This window comes from Thermobia domestica, chromosome 6, assembly GCF_964235325.1.
Source record: "Thermobia domestica chromosome 6, izTheDome1.hap1.1, whole genome shotgun sequence".
In the NCBI taxonomy this organism is placed as follows: domain Eukaryota; kingdom Metazoa; phylum Arthropoda; class Insecta; order Zygentoma; family Lepismatidae; genus Thermobia; species Thermobia domestica.
In genome coordinates this window covers 24459086-24479377 of record NC_137459.1, presented here as the reverse complement: position 1 = coordinate 24479377, position 20292 = coordinate 24459086, and the positions used below count along the sequence as shown (strand labels likewise).

Below are 20292 nucleotides of genomic sequence, written 5' to 3'. Positions count from 1 at the left end.
ATCCTATCAAATAATCTCATGTCCTTGTAAAGGAAGTAGAAGTTTTTTTTTAAAAAAAAAGATAGGGTTTTATTTGGTACAGTAAAATAAATAGCAACGACCTTCTGGTCAGGAAGTGAATGGACAACTTGAGTTGTAGAAATCAAATCTTAGTTTAACGTACCACGATTGTACGCTAAAGATGATTCGTGATAGATGCAGATAAGTTAGGTGTGGACTTGATGTGTTGGCTTAAAAAAAAAAAAAAACACACACACACGGTGTTATCCACATAAAGTAACATGGCGATGACCGAACCACGGACGCTTTGCACCAGAAGTGAATGCTTTCCTATTCGGCCACTCTGATAGAATTGAAAGAGAGAGGCTATGAAAATAAATCTTCGGTTGAACAAAACGATTTGCGGTCACTAATGCTCCAAAATTTCATCCCCGTAATGAAGCAGAGAAATGAAAGGTGAATGGCTCCCGTGATCTTTCATTGCACTGACTCATATCCGGCTGTTTTGTTTTGTTCTTGTTCAGCTGCTTCTGTGTGAACCACAAATCATGATTCAGCAAATTGCGTTACTCTTAAAACTCATGGAATTTCCATCGATCGACAAAAATGGTGAAGCTAATTGGCACTGTAAGCATTCGATGAAACTAATTTGTAGCTCTTCTTATTCAGACGCTTATAAAAAAATAAATAAAAAGAGTAATTGGGGATAAATTGTTTCTGAAGAGAGTTAATGTGAGGAGTAGGCTAATTTATCTTAGATTTGATTTGACTTGAATTAGCGTATCGTTCAGTAGTGAGGCTGTATGAGACGTGGAACTATAGTTTAACGTGGGATCCGAACCACATGAGCTTCCGCCAGGAATCGAATCCGGATCTACCGGGTCAGTTTGTCTTAGAAGTGGAGATATGTGAAATATACTATTATTTTTCTCTAAGATCACGTCGACATGCATTCAAAACTACGATGATATTTTAGTAAGGTTTTCGTAAGGCATTCATATAGTAATGCACACACAATTTGTCAAGATCTTATGCTTTATTTAATTCCTTAACAGCGAATGTCTTAACTAGTTTGTTCATCATTATCATCATCATCGTCAAAAGTATTCAGTGTCTTCATTGATAGGCCATCTGATATAAATTTAGAACAGAGCTCCCTCTTAGATATGTGGTTGGCGTCGTACGCCCCTTTGGCGTGGAAGATGTGGGTTCGATTTCCGATGGGAGCTCATGTGGTTGGGATCCACTGTGAAGCGGTAGTTCCACATCTCTTATAGCCTTGGTGCTGAAAGGACGCTAATCTACTATCGAACAACCACAACAAATTTAGAAGCTCCCCCACCTTTTTTGTTTCGTTTCGATAGAAGAATTACTTTCTTTAATATCGTTCAGAAATCGAAATGTTTCTTTTCTGTTTCACTCTCCACAATTTCTATCACGTCTTACAAGATACTTTAGTTTCTTCTTAATGAGTTTGCAATTAATTTTCCTTACTTAACTCTTTTCTCCTCAAATTCTGTTAAACTTCTCGTTGGTTTTTCGTTCCATGCCTCCAGCTAATTTTACCTTCATCATACTTTACTTTCTTTTAATTCTGTTTTGATCGCACTTTAACAGTGTCCATATGAGAAGAGAATATGCTGGAAGTGGGGATACTAATTCTGTACGCTTGCTTTCAACCAGGTGCAAATTTAAGGGGAACTACAGGGGTTATATTTTCCCTTTTGAGCTTCGGATTCATATGGGATAAAATAGCATTTGTTAGTGCCTTACAAGCGTCAAATGACACATTCACGACCAAATCCTGAGTCTGTGTCTGCTTGCAACCATATCCAAATGACTTTCTTGAAAGAAAGGGAAAAAGCAAGAAGTCTCACCTTGACTCTTGAGACTAATATAAATCAGTGGCGATTTTAAATCACTGCCCCCATCAAGGGTGATTTTTCAATACAAGAAATACTTCGAGAAAAGTGGCAACTCATACTGAGCACAATCTAATGAAGATATCCCAAGGAGAAATTTCGTAGCTCACCCGAAATTCATACACCATGAAATCATCTTATTGATAATATTTGTGTATCTAAGGTAGTTACTGCCAACTGAATGATCTGTGACGTCACCGGTCACTACTTCCACTCTCAGTAAATTACATAGAAAGAAATAGGATCGACAGAGAATCAGATGTTGATAAAAGCCAGTGGTAACAGATCATCATCATGGTAGATGTCATACTAAATGGTGTTGCAGATACGTTATTCGTGGAATTACGACTATTGGTACACTGCCAACACTTGCTTTATTCCATCTAATTACCTCCTTATCTTTCTCCTCCTCTGCTCTACTTGTTCTTTCTACTCTTTCTCTGATCGTAAAAGTGTGCTCCTACTTCATACACTGGTTACTTGGAAATGGCTGTCATAATGGCTAGTTTATGAAAAAAAATTATGTTTAACGTCCCACGGTTATGCCGGTTAGGCTAAAGGAGATGGTGATAATGAGAAATGAGTAAAATGGTAGAATGAAGAAAGTGGGAGGAAACGGGAGAATTCCGAGAAAACCCACGAGCACGGTGTAGTTGTATATGATTTTGCTGTACAATATTGACAACGTAATCAGATTTTGAGTTTCTTTTCATCAGTGCAGAACATGACATAATCAGAAAGAGCTGTCTGTACACTCAGCAACAAAAGTTATTTCCGTTTGATGAAATTAGTTTCGCAAATAACTTCAGAATGGAAGGACACATTGAGTACTGTTTTCAGTAAATTAAAAAGAATGTGATTTTCCGTACGTTCCACCGTTATTCCGAAAATAAATTTTACAAAATGGAAATAACTTTGTCGCTGACTATACAATGATACTTTGCTACAAGCCAACATTTCAAAGACCTTAAGTTCCTTATGAAATATAATTTCAGTTTATCTTTATAATTAAATGCTTACAACAGTTCACGGAATAATATACCACAAATTTGTCCCAAAATAAATTCGAGGCTTACTTGCTATATCCTAGGCAAAATTTCCAAGTTCTCTAAGAACAACCAGCTAGCTATTCCCTGCAACATTGAAATTGTTTCTACACTGAATGGCTTAAAAGCGTCTTATACAGATACCTATTTATTTGATGTAGACCTATCTCTGAAATATGTTTCAACTAAATAGTTTTGATTCTGTAAACCTCTTTGTTGACTATAGTGAAGAAGAAAAAAAACTAACTAAACTGTGTTATATTTTTCAACAACAACTTTGATCGAGACACAAAATTAACGATCAAACTTCCGTAAGTTATTCTTTTCAGATGTTGCTCTCTAATGCTTTCAGGAGTTGCCATCAATTTGTTACGCAGTAGTCTTCAAACACAGTTATTTTGTTGTTGACTTTTTTGACTATGAAATTCAAGTGCGTTTTGGAAGGAACTGCTCAAAAGAGTTTGCAAAAGTTCAGCCTTCTGCAAGTTCTTATGACTATTAAAATACGAAACTTTTTTTTTCTTTTCTTCGTTGTTTTGCTTCGTGATTGTTCTGAGGAAGAAACAAATAAGTATTATTAAAGTAAACTTAGAAAGAGTTGATTGTCTGTATTAAAAAAGGAAAAGCTCGAAATACATGGTAGCAGTGTTCACTATTTTATTTGACTGAAAACCAAGAGACTTGCATTTTATCTATTGATGAAAGTTTAAAATTCCACTGGCCTTATACGGAGTCGTTCTGACGGCTAACATATGTTTTCTGCAGTAGTCAGGCCTTTAGTATGATGCTAATCATACGTCAAAACGACTCTGCATAAGGCGGTACATATTTAATATTAATATGTATTCACGAAGTATTAGTCTGGTGTATGCATCTATTAGGAATGTGTTTGTCACCATTGGAAAGTAAAGAACTTTTTTTTTTTTTTTTTTTAGTGTGCTGGTAATTGACGTACAGATTAACGACATTCTGCTGCAGAGTTTCTCAACCTGGGGATCGCGAGAGTGTTTCATGAGGGTCGCGAAATTTAGCGGAAGCTATAATTACAATCTAATACCGGAAAATATTTTTAAATATTATTTTGAATTTTGTTCTGATAAGCATATTTTTTATTTTTATACATACTGTTGAGAACAACAAAAAATAAGTCTACTAAACACTTTTAACAGGTGCACAATTGTTTAAAAATCAATCTAAATGAGAGAGGTACGATATGAAACTAATGAGAACTGCATATTGAAGCACCAGAAAATTACAAATGCAACAACACCTGCACATTGAATATACAATTAAAATTGAAAGCTAATGAGACCTCCATTTTTGAAACAGTATGACAGATCGGATTCGATATTTGTAATATGAATGAACTGACCAAATTTGGTTTTAATCCATTCGCTTTTAGGGAAGTTACTATATCTACTATATACCTAGGTACAAGGAATGGGTTCGACTATTATAGAAATAGACGGATATCGTGAGATCTCCGTAATAGATATATTAAAAAAAAAAACACACACACACAAGCTTATTATAAACCAGAAATTATAAAGGAGTCGTTGGCTAGAGGATGTGATAAAATGGGGATCGTGATAGGAATTAGATTGAGAACCATTGGCCTACTATATTGTAATAAAACAAAAAAAAATCTGTTTCAAACGAAACGTGAAGTTCTCGGCATTTAAAAACTAAAAATTAAGTTACATACTAGAAAAACAAAACACCTCCAAGTGAAATATAAGAACAGGCCCCTTAGATGCAAGAGTGTATTTCTTTTTCAATTTTTCAAAGGAGAACTTGTTGAATAGGGGTGAACAGCACTTGTTAATTAGTGGTTTGGACTGAAGTACTTGGTTGGCTTCAGGGTGGGCGATCAAATGCCATTAAAAACACACACACACACACACAGGAAGTGCAACAATGTATAATCTTCATTCAGTAAACAGGTAATTTGTTCTTTTTTATATATATAGATGACTATTCTTATTTTATTTTATTAGAATGGATCTAACCTCAAAGTGCAGCACACTCTCGATTTACTAGTGAGAGGAGCATTATTCATTTTGCGGACTGTTCATGCAGTTTATTATTATTATTATTGTTATTATTATTATCACTACGTCAGTGAAGGTATTCGAAAGATTGAAGCGACAAAATATTTCAAATACATGTGAATCCAACTGTCCCAAGTAGCAGTGAGTGTGTCATTCATAAACAGAAACAATCAAAACACAGATGTAGTATAAACACAGTACTAGAGTACGTTTGTTTTATCTTGGCACACTTCCCGCCAGAGCACTTGGTTGGCTTTTAAAGTACTTTCTGCTAGCACTCACGTGAACATTTTAATCCAATAGGCGTGTTATTGGCCTTGTCGTGTAGGTGACTTTAGTTGTCAGTCAGCCTATCAAATGAGGTCATTGCTATTTGGTGGGTATTTGAAGTGCTTCTGTTGTTGTCACACGCGAACAAGTGTGTTACAGTAACTTGTGAGTGGTGTGGCGTTTTGTTGTTTCCTAGCGTATTGTAACTCGCAACTTAACTGTGGCGTGGCAAGAACGCGTTGCAGATAGATCCATCCTTTAGGCGGGAAGCGTGCCAAGTTAAAACAAATGTACTCTAGATAAGAGAATACGGAACTGGAAGAAACTTTCCAAATCTAAGAGCGTAACGTCAACAATGTAATAATGCATTTAATTATAAACAAAATATTATAAACAGTAATATTAATATAAACAAATAATTATAAACAGTAAGATATATGATGTGGTATCTTACATACGTGGACCGCGTTGGCTCAGTGGTAGAGCATTCACCTCTTGTGTGTGGGGTCCTTGGTTCAATCCTAGCTCACGCCAAGTGAACTTTGTGGTGGACAAACACCGTGTGCGTGGGTTTCCTCGGGGTTCTCCCGTTTCATCTCACTTTCTCCATTTCACTCATTTCTCATTATCACAGTTTCTACACTAGAAGGCATAACCGTGAGACGTAAAACTTAAAGATTTCATTTCATCTTATTCTAGCATAAATTCTCTGCGAAAATTAGTTACTATTGATTCACTGAACATTTTAAAATAAGCGAGGTATGTGCTTTCCGATGTCATCTGCTGGTACTTAATGAACATGTATATTAGCGTTGGCAAGGTCATGCTAGGATTTTGTCACTTTTTCTTCCGAATAGGTTTTTAATAATCATATTATTTAAAATGTAGGTCGAAACTTCCTTTATTTTTCGTCTCTTTCTTTACCTTCTTTAGTGACTCTACATACTTCCACATATTGGTAGAATACCATATTTGTCTTTGATACGCATGGTTTTAGGTTAATTTCAAGCTGAGATGCATTGAATAGGTTTCCTTACATTAGCCTGCATCCACATCGCTGGTCTTTCACGACCCTTCCTGGGAAATTTCGTTTCAGATTGGCAATAGCTGGTTTGGTACTAATAGCTTCCATCCCAAACTTTTTGACATTTTTCTCATTGCAAAACATAAGTTTATTATTTCATTTTTACGCATAATGTACTGAGAGCCCTGCTTAAAAAAATACAGTATTTTCAGAGGTTGAATTGGAGTTTAGCGTCCCGTTCAGCAGCAAGGCTATATGAAACGCTAGCCTACAATTTAACGTGGAATCCAAACCACATGACCTCCTCTCAGAAATGAGTTACCGTATTTCGAGATTTTAGACGTTGATAAGCAGTATTTAACTGACTTGTGATGGAATGTAATGCTTCGAAGAAGTTGAAAATCACAGAACGTAGTAATTCATATCTTAATATATATATATATGAGTGAATTTTATGATAAAATAATTAAGACAGGTAAATTAAAATTTGAATTGTTATTTAAAAAAAAAATGGTTTAACACTAGTGGAACTCCTTAAACTTCTGAAACCTAGTTAGCATACGGGTTAATGCGATTTACAATATGTTTGAATAGAAGATCGTAAATGTACTTTGTTAGTTCAGTTTAGTACGAATAATCAAATCCACCACAATTAAGCAGCAAGGCTACTTTTTTTAAAGTTTCATTAAAGGTTGCAGGAAATAACTCAATTTTCCTGTCTGAAAATGGTCAACTTATCATACCTATTTACTTTTATTTACTTTAAGATAATCTTAGAGTAAATAAAGTTGTAGCTGACTTGCCTTGATTCTTGAATCGTATGCTTCCAATTTCTTGAATCCTGTACTCTTTAAGATTTACTCCCCTCCCTCGAGAACTAATACTCTGAGTGATGATGTTATTAAAATGATATAACGAATGTGAGTGAAGTGCTTGAACCTATGTCTTTCTCTTTCCTTCAGCACCAAGATGTAGGGTGCAGCATGTCAGGTGTTGATCACCACGAGCGGAATGGGGGCGGGGAGAGTTTGGACGCTGTACTACTGCGGGGGATGTCCCGTAGTGTCAGCGATTCCACTCTGCGACAACCCCGCCCCAATCTCACCTTGCCTCTGCCCTCAGTCACGTCACTTATGCAATTTAAGGTAAGTTCATTGACTGTTTTTATTTTTTGTATTCGTATTTTGTTACAAATGTGTTATTGGATTCACAAGAAGTATTCTCTTTAAAAAAAAATAGAATATCAGACACCTTTTTACAACGGTTTGTTTACAATAATTAATTTCCCCTCGTAAACCTGGAAAATTGTAATTAAAATAATTAAAGCAAGAATGTTCCCAGTGGTGGTGGTGGGGGGGAAGAGTTTTACAGGACGGGAAATGCAGTTGAATCTTCGAAGTAAGATTGGGACAATCAATATTACCATGTAGTAATTTATGTAAAAATAAAGGACCTATATGTCCCCTCTGCTGTTTCGAAGTGTGGATTTTGAAGTTTTGTACTATTTTTGAACATTGCTTGTATTTAGGATACATGCTAGTTTATCTGAAACTAAGTAGTTTCAAGAATTTTGATTGTATCATTTCAACCATATCAATGTGTTTCAGTGATTTTTGTTGACCAAGACAGAATCGCATAATTATTCTAATTGCGATCTCACAAAACGGAAATAGAGTTTAATTAATGTCATATCGTTTCGAAACTCTCTGCCTATTCTCATAAGAAAGCCAAGACTTCTATATGCATTATTAATAATTGTTTCAATATGATAAGTAAAAGTTAATTTAATAGAATCAAATAGCACTTCTAGGTCTTTAATTAAGTTAGGTGTCTCCAAAATAGTTCCTTCGATAAAGTAACCATATTCAATGCTGGTTCCTTTGCGAGTGGAAGATAGTTGTGCATTTATTCACATTCAACTTTACCTTGTTAATGTTACACATCAGTTCTTAATACTGAGCAAGTCTATTTGCATTTTTATACAGTCCTCAAGCGAATGAATTTTGGAGAATATTTTAAGATCGTCGACAAATAGAAGAATATTAGAGTACTGAGTGTAAGACGGTAGAAGTCTGAAAGTCTGTAACGTTGCATAGAATTGTTAAGTATGAGGTGAATTAACTGATGCAGCTGGAGTTTTTTTTTTTCTTTTTTCTTTTTAAAGTAATCCAGAAGAAAAATGTTAGTAATGAGTGCAGCAATATGATCAGAGTTCTGATGTCATAAAACTCCGCTTCCGCACTTTCTTTCGAAACTTTCGTTTTTATGGACTCGTTTTATGGCCAGAAAGAAATATATTTTCCGTAGTTTTGACATTCTCTCTACTAAAATCTTGAAAATGTTAAATAAAGGTGTTCATCGAACTCCCAAACTTTTGAACACTTCGACGTGTAGAGTGCAATAAATCCTCTAAAATGACTAAATATTTATTATTATTATACCAAAAAAATTCTACTTAAGTTTCTTGATATAGGAGTTTCCCTACATTTTCTTTTCAGAATCGTATATGTACCGTAACAGCAAAGCAAAACACACACACAACTTGTATGTTTTTAATAATTGTGAATAAATTGACGAATAGTTGTTAGTACTGTACAGAAGAGTATGTTGTCTTTACACAGAAAACTGAGCTAAAGTTGTTTGGTTTGTTCCAAAGTTACTGAGAAAATAATGGGCAGATGGTGTACACTTATGTTTACTGGTGACTTTCATGTTTTTTCCAAATGTCAACTGGATGTTGTTGCACCAAATCACTTAATACGAAGATCACCATCATAGGTTTTCCATCATTATTTGTAGGTCACTTGCCGCAACTGAGAAGCTTCCATGCCTCGCGGTCTTTCGCTAACCTCTTCATCTTCACGTATGATTTTTCTGTTTCGATATCGTCCATTAATTGTAGGCTTCTTCTCCCCCTCCCTATCTTTCCTGCCACTATATGTTCCTAAACTGCCACGACATCGTTTACTCGAATTAAACATTTTTCTTTCTTTTTCTGAAGAAAAGAACATAAGTAAACAACTAACATTCTCTTGTAATCGTTAGGTTTCAAATGTAAATATCCCAGATGCCCATCCTGACTTCCTTTTTAAAAGAAATCCATCAGGGGAATACTAAAGCCTGTGACAAACATCTTGGCATTTCAGCTAAACGAATAAAACGCAAGCTCTAACGCGACGTTGCCGAGTAGTAAAGGGGTGTGGCTATAGCGAAGCAGATGAAGTACAGCGCGATCAGGTGGCAGGGGACAGACGTGGATGTGTACAAAATACACGTGGCAATACCGCTGGCCTCTCATTTGCTAGTAGCATTTAAAGGGAACTTGCAGCGCCGCTTTCAAATGCCAAGATGTTTGTCACGCCCATGGTAGAAATAAGACAAGGTAAGTCCATCACCGAACGCGTTTGCGTCCTACTCGCGCAATGACGTCACCTTCGACACACGCTCGGGAAAGGAGTCGCTCTGTCGTCTGCTTGCTCCCGTATATTCTCTTTGGAATCTCAATGTGAAATTACTGTTTTCTCCTGACTTCAAGATATCTATTTGCTATTTCTGATTTAGATGCCTATTATATTACAGGAATTTTATTCTGACATGGGAATATATTTTTTTTTGTTTTTTAAACGGACATAAAAAGAAAAGTAGGATAAATCAAGTATTTCAATATACTCTTATTACATCCAAAACAATCAAACTTTCATCTATATATACGGTATAGACAAGTTTCCCCGCAACCTTAGAAGTATTGCCCGTCGTGTTTTTTTTTTAATTTTTTTTTATTAAATGGTGTCCCCAGTAGGCCTATCCACTTGCATTTACCAGATTTTTTTTTTTTTTTTTTTTTTTTTTTTTTTTACTGAACTCAATTCTCTCACTTCACCACTTTCTTCATTTTCTTTAAAATATTCTTTTACGGGAAGAGTTTTTCAGTTGCTTGTTTAGTTCATTTATTCTTATGCATGTTCTAAGTCGGATAAAATACGTTTAAACTTTCGGTTCACACTTATTATCAAATTCATTTTTCATTATACTTGTTAATTTTCTAATGATGCTCTATTTATTTCCAGATAAATTCTCGTTCTTTTTGTGATATGCAAGAAAATATTTGTTAGCTACTTTGATTGTGTCCATACGTTTCCTTTGATAGAAATGTCAGTCCTCTTTTTGAGATTAATTTTGTCCAGTTGTATTACAGCAGGTTCTTCGACAGGGAACTGTAAATATGTGATTTTAAATTTGAAACCTACCCGCCCAGCTATAAATTCAAGACCATTGTCATGCTTATTTAATGAACATATTTGATTTTCATTTTCATTTATATTTTCTGGTAAAATATACATCAACAGTTGCACTGTTGTACATAATTCATCATACAGTACGGAATTTTTCAAGTATATATCTTCAATTAATGTAGATCTTACTGTTTCCTGCTGCGTAGAAGATTCTTCGATAGCTTTAACATTTTTACCGTGAGTAAATAAAGCAGCAGAATGCTTACTCATTATATATCCTCTTATTCTCTACTTAAATCCTAGAGAATCTGGATGGTCGTTGCTTGAACCCATGCCTCTGATTAAAAAAAAAAAAAAAAAAAAAAAAAAACGGCATGTAAAATCTAGCTCATGCAGATTTTTTTATTGAATAACTGCCTTCAGTTAGCCGGGTACTTCGCCCCCAGACCTCTACATTTACTTTTCCCACGACCTCTCACTTCTCATATCCCTAAGAACTCTAATCTTAAGGGATTTTGAGATATATTATCTTATTATAACAATTGAAGCGCTTAGGATGAAAATGTTATGTTATATTTTTCGAAACGTTAAATTTTGGCGGTTCATGCACGTGGAAAGTGATGTTACATAACAGATCATTTAGTGAGTCCTCGTCCCAGTGAAGAGATTTGAAAACGATGAGGGATGTATGTTATCGGATATAGTGTACATTTTCCCAAAATATACAATTTGTTACAAACCATCTTTATCCTCTAACCGTTTCAATTGCAACTCACAACTATTTTCTTCCCGTCTTTTTTCCTTTTAACGGTAATATCAAAATCGCTAAAATACATAATTAATTAAGATGTTTATACTCTTAAGGGATTTCGGGAAATGGTCATTTTATTTTACCAATTACAACCCCAACCCCTTTTTCTATTTTCTAAGGAAACATTAAAAAACGCAGAAACATGTCTTTAATTGTTTCAAATTTAATTATTTTAAATTAAAAATCTAAACACCAATTTTCATGCCAATAACGTTAAGGGATTTCATGATATGGCTGTCCAATTATAACCGCCCTGGTTTCTTTCCTTCTAGAGCAAATATCAAAAAAGGCTTACTTACATATCTAATAATTGTTAATGAGATGTCCAAATAGCGAATTTCATGTGTTTAAGCTTAAGAGATTCCGAGATATGGACATATTATATTAATTGTAATTCCCACCCCTTTCTCATTCCCACTTCTTTTCCTTCTCGTCTAGGCAAAATATCACAAAACGCTAAAAAAAAAATGTATATAATTGTTTTAAATGAGAAGTTCAAATACCAAACTTCATGTCTTTAACATTCAAAGATTCCAAGGTATAGAGATTTTAAGATAGTAATTTCCACTCATCTTTCTCTCCTTACCCTTTGGATTCCCCCCCCCCCAAAAAAAAATCTGTGCCCTGTTAGGCGTTGATCAATCAGTCAGTCAGGACTTGTTCTTTTATATAGGGAGATACATAATAAGCAAATTAATCCAAAAGCAGTATTTAAAGTGGTAGTAGCAAAGAACACATATATTGTGTTACTGTATACAATATATTCATTCATTTGGTAAAATTCTAACAATTGCTTAAATCCTCCTGCTTTAGAAATGAATGGAACTTGGCATTCTCTTCACCAACTTTTCTATTGTGTTCATTTTACAGCCATACATAGCGCATTAGGGTATTTTAAAGCTTTTAGAGTCAATGTAACAAATGCAGATGAGTTGTACAGTACAAAATACAATATTTATACATAGAAAATGTCATACACAACAGTGTATAACAAGTTAACCAAATGTTAAAAATCAAAGAAAACGTAGAAAATCTTCAATAGAAATACAGCTAGCAACCTGTCAACTGAGAAGGCGTGACAATAGTATCATCTTGTTCGGAGGGTCATTGATTTGGTGTCGAAGGTGACGTCACGCGAACGGGCAGGCTGCGCATGGGTTTACCTTATCTTATTTCTACCATGGTCACGCCGTTTAGTATTGCAGTTTTAACGCTATAGATCGTGTACAGTGTACCATGCAAATGATTTCTAAAACAACTGGATTTTGTTTCAGATGGCGTAATTACGGTATATTTCTGAACTACACACATCTAATACTGGAACGAGAAATGGTAGCTCTACTCTTTCATGTTTCTAAAGAAGCATGAAGACGAAGAATAAATTTGTAGGATGCTGAAACAATACAAAATGTGAAACTTTTAAAACTATGCTATTGGTTAGTTGGTTCATTTGTAGTTTACTGCCCGCATCAGCAGCGAATCTACATGCGTGGACTTACAGGCGTGGGATCCGAATTACATTACTCTCAACGGGAATCGAACCCGGGTCTCACGCGCCAAAGACCCATACGCTATCAAGTTATGTTATTCGTTATTTCCCTGTGGCGATCATTATTAATTCTTCCTCTATGGCGATCATTATTAATTCGTTCTCTATGGCGATCATTATTAATTCGTTCTCTATGGCGATCATTATTAATTCGTTCTCTATGGTGATCATTATTAATTCGTTCTCTATGGCGATCATTGTTAATTCGTTCTCTATGGCGATCATTATTAATTCGTTCTCTATGGCGATCATTATTAATTCGTTCTCTATGGCGATCATTATTAATTCGTTCTCTATGGTGATCATTATTAATTCGTTCTCTATGGTGATCATTATTAATTCGTTCTCTATGGCGATCATTATTAATTCGTTCTCTATGGTGATCATTATTAATTCTTCCTCTATGGCAGTCATTATTATTTTTCCTCTATATTAATCATTATTAATTCTTACTCTATAGTGATCATTATTTTGAACACCTCTTGTTTCAGTAGTGATAAGTCGTGCTGTTAAAATTCGAATAATTCATTATTCAAATGTCTTAACAACAGAAGAAAAATTATTTAAATAATTTTAGTCATATTAGTGATAAGCGTAAATATGGAACTTTTTCTTGGGACGATGAATTCGTATCAGAAAACGATTTCCCGATGTCAATTACCGTTTTTCACCTTAACGCCTCACTTAAATCCCTATTTTCCTATCATACTGATAATATTTAAATAATATCCTGCGAGAAAGACTTTTAAATCTATTTTGTAGTTTAAAGAAAACTCCATAAATGGCAGAGCAATGCCGACGTTTTACGATTCTTCAATTAGCGGGTGTGTGCTCAGACTCCTGGCTTGAAGGGTTAATATCTATGGACAGACGAACATAGTCATTATAAGACTCTCAATTTTTATGGAAATCAAACAAAAAAAGTGAGGATTTTTAACCTCCTTCCTATATTTAAAAAAAAAAGTACTGTTTGATATTACGTCTTTCATTGTGTTATGTAATATCTATGTGAATAAAACATGTATCTTTTTTGAACTGTTATTGACGGAAACACTTTATGAATTTCTTATTTGTTTTGTTTGCAGAAAGAACTCAGTCTTTCACGAAGAAGCAGTCGTGTTGCTCAGAGGAAAAGCTTGATATCCACAACTTCACCAACGTTACCACGATGTCACTCACCAATATCAGGTAAGGAATCAAAGTTTCCAACCTTTTTTTTTTTAATGATACTTCTAATTCTAACAGTAAGTAGTACGCCGGAACAAAAGTCGTGAAATATTTCTAGAAATTGAATTTGTTTGGTGGAACTGGGGTGGTTTTTCTTACTTCAGATAGTATTTTTTTTCTTTCGTTTAATTTTCGATCTATTTTTTTTTCTCTCAAAGTTTTGCAAATTTACTTTCGGTGATAAATCGAAGTGGATGAGCCAATGACGATGCAATGACTCCAACCCTCTTCTGTTCGAGAAACTCGAAAAAAATGGTGGAATAAAAAGTTCTTTTTAAAGAAAGGAATAATAATAATAATAATAATAATAATAATAATAATAATAATAATAATAATAATAATAATAATAATAATAATAATAATGTAAGAGTAGTGACATATTGAGTGGTAGAAAGATATGGAATTCGTAGGGAACTTCATTGCATTGATGATTACAACAATTTGTCAACTTTTATTTCTTTTGGAATTGGGTGACGGTGACAACTTTTGCATAGTTTCATGGACCAAAGCTACGTATTACTTTTTTTTTTAAAAAAAATAATAATTGAAGGCTGTCGAGTATATTTTGTAATTGTACTCTGTATAAGCTACCGCAATTTGAATAATATATAATTGTCTGATGTTCACAAGTAAAATGTGTGATAACGTAGTTTACTTGAATTGTATTCCTTTTTTTTTTCTTTTTGGATTAATGTTCGATTCAAGAGAACCCAAAGAGCAAACCTCCCTCAAGGTCACTTGTTTCAAAAATGCTCCCTTATATCAAGTAAATAGTATATGAAATGAGATACTTTGAATTCAACTTATATATTGAGAAAAAAAAAGTAAAGAAAAACACTGACAGAAATACGAAGTACAGATAATGATTTAGGGAAGGGCAAATGACTTTTAAAAATATGAGTATACAGTGTTTTTTTTTTTTCTTTTTTTCTTTCTTTTTAGAATAGTCGAGATTATTCGTACTATCGATTGTAATGTATCGTTGTCTTCAAGTTCTCCATCTCAGTTTAGTTCTTCCTCTTTTCTTTGGAGACCATAGGCTTTCTTAATATATTCATTTTAGCATCGATGCGTCTTCTATCCTTTCCAGGTAGCTCAACCGCTACAATACAGGGTTACATAAATGATTCATTCGTTTCATAAGGGTTATATTTTCAAAAGTGTTACACGCACACACATGAAATATATATAAAAAGAATCACAAATTCACCAAGTTTGTATTGTTTTAAAAGTTTGGCACCCGCACATTGGCACATCCCAGTTCGTGGCTACCTAAACGATGAACTTACGCATCTCTGGATTGGGCGTATTGGGAACAATGACCTAGCTTTGTTCCCCCGGCCTCCTAGATCTCCTGATTTAATGTCGTGCAACTTCTTCCTGTGGAGGTACACTCATTACCAAAGTTGTCGCATGTCCATAAATATGTTGTTATAGGAATATCATTTGATAACGAACTCGCCCGGTATTTCTTATAATGTTAGTTTGTGTATAATCGGCAAAGACATATATGTGGCAAATTTCGTGTCAAAAGAGCAGTAAATAAGAACAGTAAAACAAAAATAAAACTTTCTTGTCCATTTAGCAACATTTTGTTTTACTCATTCTAATTTTCGTATTTATAATTCTTTTCCTATGAAATTTACCCCAAATATACATTTCCCGATTATTCGCATAACATCAGTATTAAAAGTACCCTGCAAAATCATTATCAAATTATATTCTTACAAGAAGACAGTTATAGATATGCGACAATCATTTTGGACATGAGTGTGCGTTAAGCACCTTGTTTACGTACTACCGCAATCTTTAGTCGGGCTCAAAGAACGCATCAGTGATGCAGTCCAGACAATTGACAGGACTATGCTACAAAATGTATGGAATGAGCTCCAGTATCGTCTGAACGTGTGTTGTATCACCAGAGTGGCACATATTGAACATTTTAGAGGGTGCATAAACTTGGTGAGTTTGTGTTTCTTTTCATATATATATTTTATGTGTGCATGTGTAACACTTTTGAAAATATAGCCTTCTCAAAACGAACGAATCATTTATGCTAACCCTGTATATCCCGTGTTCCTTGGTAGTATGCTTTAAAATGCGTTCTCTTTCCATTAATATATCTACAAAGTTTTCATTCTAATACGTTGGGGGCCGCGGTGGCTCAGTGGTAGAGCGTTCACCTCTGGTGCTTGGGGTCCCGGGTTCAAACCCTGCTCCCGCCAAGTGAACCTTGTGGTGGACAAACACCGTGTGCGTGGGTTTTCTCGGGGTTCTCCCGTTTCCTCCCACCATTTCATTCATCTGTCATCATCACCGTCTCCTTTAGCCTTACCGGCATAATCGTGGGACGTAAAACTTAAAGATTTCATTTTATTTTTTTCATTCTAATACGAGTGTGTTCCTATATTATTGTTTCATTAATGTGTCTACAAACTTACAGTATAAAATTAAAATATGATTACGTATATTTTACTGTTTTGCCACATTCAAAAAAAAACTTAATTATACCGTAAATGTAAAGAGCCTGAAGCAGTTTCATTACCTCCCTAATGATCTCTTTTTTTTTTTTTTTTTTTTTTTTTTTTTTGAGTGCAAGTTACGTCCATATTCACACATTGCATTGTATATTATTTTCCGCAACTCAGAAAGAATTGTATTCAGTAAAGCTGTCTGTAGTTGTTTTTCCTTTAGTGCCTACATTGCTTTGAGCAGAAGTGGAAACCACTACATCTGCCGCTGCACTTGAAATATCGACAGAAAGCCTAAAATAAGTGCTATACGTAACGTGGAACGTTGTTGTATTTCTCAGTCTGCTGAGCGCGAAATTGAACAGGTGTTCGAGTGCGGTATCAATAACAAACATAATGAAGGGAACATAGTTGCTTTATTTCAAGCACACGCGTTTCAACGCTGCTGTTAAGCCAAGCACTCAGTTTCAGCATCCGTCACAAAGTGGGAGGAAGTAGAGTAAATGAAGTGTCGCGGGAGGAAATAATGACCCACTATATTTTCCATTTTAATACGGATAGTTCTGGGGATATAGGTAAGGAGCTAAAGTAGATAACAAGTGAAGAAGAGAAATATCTGTTCGGAAAACAAATAAAAATCAAACTATTTACAGTTGTGCCTCTCTAGTTGTATTTGAGGGTTAAAGATAATACACGTGGCAAAGTATTATTCAATGATTGTTGAACACTGATAACAATGATAATCATTACAGCAGGCTGTTCACTGGATCACTGCTTAAATCATCTAATGGCGAGTTGTTGTAATTACAGCTACTAAAAGCTATTGCTGTATTGCTGTAAAAGAGAAAGAATGCAACGTTGTGCTCATTTTGAGTATTTTCCACAAATACGCCATTTTCAGCAGTGTTGCGAACATTATCAATGTTTATCATATCTCCGGGACGGTTTGAAGTATTGAAGTGATATAAACAGCAAAAGAATTTGCACGTTCGTTGCAAACCACACAAATAACTAGATATGATACTTGTCTAAGCATTTTTCGATATAAAGCCTTTCAAAAAAAATATCAAATTTTCAAGCCCTAGTAATTTTGTTCCTATTCATTCGAAATAAGCTATACCATGACGATGGCATCAACACTAAGGTACTTTCGATGTGCATTATCCTGCTTATCTCCGTTGTGCTGTATATGTGTGATAGAGATTTATAAAATTTGGATGTTTGCGATATTATTACATCCTTAGTTGGCAACGATGAATAATAAATATGGTATTTTAAGTTTTTGATTCACATACCGATTTGAAATGTACAATAATGTGACGTAGTGCTATTTGAAAAAAAAAACACTTTATATTGGGTTGGCAACACTGTTGGATATTCCTGTTGGATTGTGCAAAGATGTCCTTTTCCTTGTAGTTGCTTCATGCAAAATTTTTGCTCTTCTTCCTCTTTTGGTTTCTCAGTTCTGACGGTTGGAACTTATAAATGGAACACCCCCATATAGTATTAACATGATCCTTAGTTTTTGAGTCTGACGCCCTTAAATGGTTCCATATCAAACCAAAGTAACCCCCGGGAAAATGAGCTCAATTCAACAATATTAAATGGTGCCCCAAGCGACCTCAAGTTTTCAGTTCATTTACAGTATACAACATGAGGCAAAGGCACCTTGTAAGTTTGGAAATACAATTGTAAGTTAATAAACATATAATTATGAAGGTACAGTGAAACCAGTGCTATAGTACTAAAATTTTCAGAGGGTATACGCTGTTTGTGATCATCTATGATTGTCATAAAAGACAGAGAAGACATTTTTAATGAATAATGTAAAACATATATTTGAATTAATTTAATTAAAATATAAAGGATACATTACTCTTTTATAGTCTGAAGGCATTTCATGCTATTTTCTTGATGACCTCTACTTAAATCACGCCATTAATAACAAAACGGATGTAGGCATGAAGAAGGAACCAACTCACTCCAAAGAGAAGCAGAAAAAATCGCACCCGGCGTGCCAGAAGTAAAAGGAAAAAAGTGCTTGATTTAACTCTATAAAATCATTTAAACACTTTTTTTTTCTGCAATTAATACGTTCTGTATTGCTGAAAGTTACGTATTAACATTGGCGTGATATTGAAAATATTCATACTTTAGTTTAAAAAAATTGAACAAGTTTGGTTCTCTTCAGCAAAGAACAAAGTTTTAAGCAATTGAAGTATCACAGCCGTCGATCTTCAAAACACTAGGATATCCTCTCAAAATAAAAATGCGCTATTTTGCATCGATCCATCTCCTCATCCTATAACTATGTTATGATTTGATTCCTTCCTGTATAATTACGACCAAATACTGGTAGCTAGTAACAACAGTAACAATGAAAACTTTCTATAAAATATAAGACGTGGCATTAACCTTGATAAAGTCTTCTCCGGAAGCTAGTTGCGTCTGTTTGCTCAATGAAACTTCTAATTGTCCTCACATTTGTCACTAGAACACTTTTCTTTTAAATACCTTTAGTATCACTAATAACTACACGAAAAATAGTTTGAACACTCACATTAACTTCCTCTGAAATAATGAATTTCTCCCCTGGAGCTATTTACATCTCTTAACTCGAACCTACCCCACACGTATCGCATGAAAACTCTTAATAATTAAATAACGCTGGTAAAAGATTTTTAAAAAGCTTGAACAAAATAACGTTACCTTAAAGATCTTATTATTTACCTTCAACACTACAGTTTTCTTCTAGAGCTATTTGCGCTGATTTATTAAAAACACGTGAAAGCGCATCTTTTGATTCTTGACAACAATTGTCACTAGTGTGTTTTGCACAAACTCTTGATTTACTGTTATTTGCTAACACGATGATTTGAAGCCACGTGTTCAAGGGTTTATACCCTTTGAAGCAGAAGGTACACTCTAATGACCAAGATTAAGCAGAGGGTATACGGCGTGTACCGCCGTGTACCCTCGACTACAGCCCTGAGTAAAACCTTTCTTTAGCGGAACCGAATGAGACCCACAAAAATTTCAGTTAAAGATAGGTTTCCGGTTAACGAAGGTAGACCTATGCAAAAAGAAAAAAAAACATAATGGACATACTGAGATATAATAAGATGCTGTACGTACTTTAGTCAATTTACAGTATTATTTCTACAACGAATTAATACACACTGAACTTACAATAAACAGAAGAAATGCTGCAGAGAGCTACATTAACTTTATTTTTTCCGATAGTTAAGAAGGCTCATAGCACGAGATGTTTTCGTCACAGAAATATTCCGGTAACAAGTTATGATTATAGATGCATGTATCGCATTTTGAGATACAATTTTGCTTTTGCATTGCATTTTCATGATTTTGCGTAAGAAACTGCCATGAAGTACCACTTAAAACAAAAAAAGAGTTGATGTATCAGTATCTGTTAGAACAATACAATTATTACCTTAACTATGATCTTTTTTGCTACTTTCTTAAAGTTTGTATGTATAGGACTATCATTTTGGTGTTAATTCAACGTGTTTTTCTTATCCGTAAATATTGTAACACCAAATGATATTCCTGTCCATACAAATCTGGAAAGCAGTAAAAATGAAAATCGATATAATATAGTAGTTTACATTGTTTTTAACAAATACTGTTTCATTGTATGGGCTATATGTTAGAACATTATTTAAGAATGC

General features: G+C 34.5%; 1 protein-coding gene across 12 annotated transcripts in view; it reads left to right on the top strand.

Moving 5' to 3' along the window:
- dop (microtubule-associated serine/threonine (MAST) protein kinase dop) overlaps window positions 1-20292 on the top strand; it is a 1172801-nt gene that overhangs the window by 1066282 nt on the left and 86227 nt on the right. For 8 of the 12 annotated variants that reach the window (XM_081761418.1, XM_081761420.1, XM_081761421.1 and 5 more), the window contains one exon: window positions 13991-14093. In XM_081761418.1, coding sequence (XP_081617544.1) covers window positions 13991-14093 — 103 coding nt within the window. Of the gene's footprint in view, window positions 1-7275; window positions 7459-13990; window positions 14094-20292 lie in introns of all 12 variants that reach the window. The other 4 variants (XM_081761429.1, XM_081761425.1, XM_081761428.1 and 1 more) reach the window with 1 other exon arrangement.